We start from the raw sequence: 4,859 nt of genomic DNA on the forward strand, positions 1-4,859 counted from the left end.
TCGTTCCGTCTCCTTCACTAAGGAGGGTAGCCTCTGTGCTTTGTACCTAGTGAACATGACAGGTTCAGCTGGGGCGTCGGGCTCGGTCTACAAACGCTGATATTTTATTTAAGTGCTGCTGTGTTTTATTCTGCCAGCTGTGCACTCTGTCAGACAAATAGACAGTGGAGTTTGGCACAGCTGCATGTCACGTTCTCTAGTTAAATATAAAACAGTTATCAGTTGTATTGATTGGCCTCGGTCATAACAATCACTGATCGATACAATATGGGTGGGCTGTGGGTGAAAGGAGGACTCCGCGGCGCCCCGCCCCTTCGTGGGCTGAGCGAGTACGTGGTGCGTGGTCACATGGTGATGGCGGACGGGCGCAGCAGTCTGACCTCGGAACTCTGAGCAAAAACCAACTATTTCGCTATTAGCGGCGGAACCAGGAGCTGTTCTCTCATCACTGTGGGCCGATTTGCCGTTTGAGCCAACAACATGAGGTAACGGAGGATTTTCCGACTTTATTCGCCATTTTACCAACCGGCAGCTGCCACATGGCCCAATTTAAGAGTTATTTATATGCTAATACCGGTACGTTAAACCAACAGCACCCCTATTATTACAAAATTTCCTCGAACGTTACAAAAAATGCTATTATAATAGTAACGTTACATAGTCTGAGTTGTAGTACTGCTGTATGACTGTATCAGTAGTATTTTTTACTGCGGCAGAAGGTCGCGCTAGTTTTCAGTACTGGAACTTTACACTACGGGTCCAGAGTTTTAGGTCGCCTCCATGTTTCCAGTTATCACTGTAGTCCAACTGAAATCAAACACAGCTGGGACAGACGGCACTGAAGGTGAAGAAGGTCCCACAGATGTGTTGCACCTGTAGGTTGCTTTGCTTTCACTGTTGATCTGGAAAGCTTGGACACTGTGCTGTTGTTCCACCGTTTGTCCTGCCCTCCTCCACACTCTGGAGGTGCTTGTGGCTCCTTCCCCTGCTACAGGGTGAAAACCTGAGAAGCTCTGACTTCCTGTGTTCATGGCCTTTTTCCAAGTGATGTTTCAGAGGGTGCAGTGACACAGTATTGTCCAACACTGCCTCTGTACAGTCAGAATCTGTTGTTGTGGGTCACCAGCCACAGTTGGGACAGTGTAGAAATAGTTTGCATCAGTTGTCAAGGCTTCATTTGCTTCCACTGCTGCAGAAAAAATGGAAGCTAAGCAGCCACTGGATCCTGAAAATGGCCCGTTTACACACAGGTTTAGTTTTTGGTGACTTTGTTTTTACCTCTGGCAGTTTACTTCTTAGTTTTGTACTATTTAAGGTTACGAACTGGACTTGAAACGCTCACGTCACAATAAAAAGTGGAAAAATGGAGGTGACCTACCACTTTTGATTGGTAGTGGATATTTATTGCTCTAAGCTAGCTAGTATACTTCAAAACATTGCTTTATATTTACAAAATGATGATAGATTTGGGTGTAAAATAAGAACCTGCAGCTGTCAGCTGAATGTAGTGAAGTATAGAGTAGTATTTCAAATGTTAAGTAAAAAAAAAAAAAACTATTCAAAACCTTTAAGTACAGTACATGAGTAAATGTAGTTTGCTAGTAATGAGATTAAAGTCAGATTTGCTCACATGGAAAATAGCCAGGCAGCTCATTGTTAATATTGACGTGATGATGGGCTGTTGATGCTTTTGTTCTGATCACTTTCTAAAATTTATTTAGTCACATTTCAGTCCCAAAACACATTTTGTGCTGTAGATGTTCTGTTTTATTTGATTAACCTGCAGGTTTTTTTTCTTTATTCGCTTGGTCTATCTGACATGAGAACAAATAAAAAATCCTAACCTTCCAAGAGGCAATTATAACATCTTCAGGTGTTTATTTCAAATTAAACTGCCCCGAAGAGATTTAATGTCAGTTAATCAGCACCTTCCCCTTCAGAAGCTTGAACATGAGATGGTTTGTCAGTTTCCCAATAACAGTTACTAGCTCCCTGTGAGTCAGTCTGAGCACAGTGTGAAGGCCAAAGGTCAGCTGGTGGTCGTCCTCACAGAAAGCAAAGCAGCTTTTATCAACAGCCTGCTCAGATGCTGGCTGACTGACTGTTTGCAGCTGATACAGACACACTGCCACACCCTTAGGCCACGCCCATACTGACCACATCGTTTGTATTCGTGCAATGTCCTCGACGGCAGACGTACAAATACACAACACCTGTGAAACATCTCACCTTCTAATTCAGGGCTTTGTCTTTGCTTCTGTTATTTCTACTTTGTACTAAAGCTGTCACCATACTGGAATTTATAACTTTGATCTAGAATATTGAGTAGATACTCTGTGGATCCCGAGGGATCTGGTAGCAACAACAGTAGTTACCAAATCACAGCACACCAAAATAAAGATCTGTGTAAAATATGAAAGAGAAGTATAAAAATATGAGTATAGAAAAATGTATATAACAATGTCAAGTAATGTGCCAAGTATACAGTATACATAGGGTTTACATAATAAAGTAATGTGCATAAAGTACCTGTATACAAATGCAAAGCCGGGGTTTTTCCAGTTATCCTGGATGAATTTAGCTGTGACTCGTTTCTCAAAAGCAGTGGCACTAAGTTACCTTGCAGATTTGTTCAGTACAGACAGCCTGCTCCAGACCAGGCTACCAGCCAGGCCTGACTGCCCCTGGTGTTTTACCTCTTCTGTCAGTGGTCACTCTGACCAGAAACCAATCCATTTTTTTACTGTTAAGCTGTAAAATGTGGTGGTCATTGTTACTGATTGTTTATGAAGACTGCTGATCATATTGTTAAAAATTTTTATTTTATTGCAGCTGCGGAGGTGATTAGAGACAGCTGATAAAGCTGCAAGGTCAATGAAGTCAGTGATAAGGGCAGTATACTGTTTAAAGTCCTATATACAGTAGGCTGACATGTTTTTCTTCCTTTTATAATGGAGTGCCCTATTTTAGACTATGTCATGTGCGCGCACAAACACACACACACACACACATACCAGCCACTTTATTAGGTACACAATTGTATGCACTTCAGTGCAACACTTCAATGTTACCTTCTGTTAGCGAAGCTCAAAATGTTTGTAAAATTGTCATAAATGTATAAATTCAATTATATGTTTATTATTGAGGTCATAGTTAAAGATGGCATTGTGTGCGACATGAACTGTCGTGCCTCTAAATCTGATCGGTACAGAATCAAAGATCTTAGAGTGATCAGTCTGTCACTGGTCAAGGCCGATCATGCTAAAAACTGGTCATTCCCATCGATTGGTGCATCTCTAAGTAGTGCAGCAAATATTCCTGTCCCACTGCGGCAGTAATGCATACCATGACATGAACCACTGATTTGCAAGGTGTGTCCAGACTTCTCACTGGTCATAGGTACTGTTTTCTGTATACTACTCCTTATATGAAAGTACTCTACCTTCTGTGGAAGTACTCGGTGTTATACTGCTGCATCGTAGTCTGGAAGTACTGCGGTATGTCAGGAGGTACTGTACCATGTGTGGAGGTACTTTACACTGTCCTTAAGTATTATAGTAAGTTTAAAAGTGCTACCAGTGTGTTTGTAGCTGCTCTGTCCCTGCAGAGTTGTGCCTGTACTCTGTCAGTGTCTTTTGTCTCGGTCCTCCCATGAACATGGGTATTTTGCCCCAGATGTCTCTGTTGACTAGCTGTGTCTGAAAGTAGTTTAGTGGTTTAACTGGTTTAATCCCTGTGGGTTGTGGTGGCCCCGGCCTTCTGACCAGTCACACAGCACAAAGTGGCTATGTCAGCCAAGGTTTCACCACAACACGGACTGAAAGACAGACTGATCTGAGGTCAGCTGAGTCATCATAGCGAGAACAGAATAATAGAAGCACCTGGATACAACAAACTCTGGTCAGCTCTGTCAGGCTGCACTTTATTCAGATAACATCTCGGTATCTGTGCAGTTTCCGCAGAGACTTTAAACCCGACCCGTTGTGAGTCACCATCCATCCTCGTGATCCTGACCTAGTTTAAATGCTTCATTAATCAGTAACTGGTTTCTTCATGTCATCATTTCTTCATTGCTGACAGCAACACTGTCCTTAATATAAGGGCCGATAACAAACTGTTTTTCTGTTGTAATAGTGAAGTTTTTGAGGGTCCAAACTGGGAGAGTACCTCACTAGACCCTAGAGGTTCTATTCTTATTTTCTTGATGTAGTAAAACCAGTTATCTTGATGCTGCTCTTTGAAAATGGTCCATGATCCAATTATCTGTGACAGACTAAGAAAAAATCTAAAATACAGACAGCAAAAAGAACATGCCATGTTTTAACTCCTTTATGCAGTCGTCTGACCGCAGTGGGGGACACGTACTCAGATGGTTGGTGCTAAGAGAACATACCAGGCCTGGTGAATTTAAACATGGTATCTTCAGTCCAGGTCCAGTTTGGTCCATTTTATTTTGACGGTGTGTCCTCTCTGTTTTCTGTCCAGGATGCCGTCGGCAGAGGTGGCAGCCAGTGGGCTGAAGCAGTGTCAGCAGGCCCAGGATAAGTTGGAGGACGCCATTAACGGGGTGCTGAAGGCTGAGCAACAGCTGAGAGAAAATGCCCGAGAGGTCAGGACCTTCATTCTCCCCCTCCTCCTCTCACAGTGTCTGTTTACATGAGATCTTAAAGCTGTTTCATAAATATGTTTAGCTCTTTAAAGCTGAAATGTTGGCCACCACAGGCTAATGTATAGCTAACACGTGCCTCCTGATGACAACCAGTGAAAACATGGCTCATAACTAGTGGTTTTTTGATAAAATCGTGGAGAACTGAGAAGGTACAGAGTTTGTATCGTTACATTCTTTTTTGAGTTTCTAC

At 42.6% G+C, this 4,859-nt stretch overlaps 1 protein-coding gene across 1 annotated transcript in view; it reads left to right on the forward strand.

Annotated features, from left to right (window-relative positions):
- The first annotated feature begins 316 nt into the window (after positions 1-316).
- Positions 317-4,859, forward strand: part of ncoa4 (nuclear receptor coactivator 4) — a 12,961-nt gene continuing 8,418 nt past the window's right edge. The window contains 2 exon segments of the mRNA XM_020622294.1: positions 317-485; positions 4,486-4,609. Coding sequence (XP_020477950.1) covers positions 481-485; positions 4,486-4,609 — 129 coding nt within the window. The 5' untranslated portion in view covers positions 317-480.

The sequence above is a fragment of the Monopterus albus genome, unplaced genomic scaffold, assembly GCF_001952655.1.
Source record: "Monopterus albus unplaced genomic scaffold, M_albus_1.0 scaffold277.1, whole genome shotgun sequence".
NCBI classification, from domain to species: Eukaryota; Metazoa; Chordata; class Actinopteri; order Synbranchiformes; family Synbranchidae; genus Monopterus; species Monopterus albus.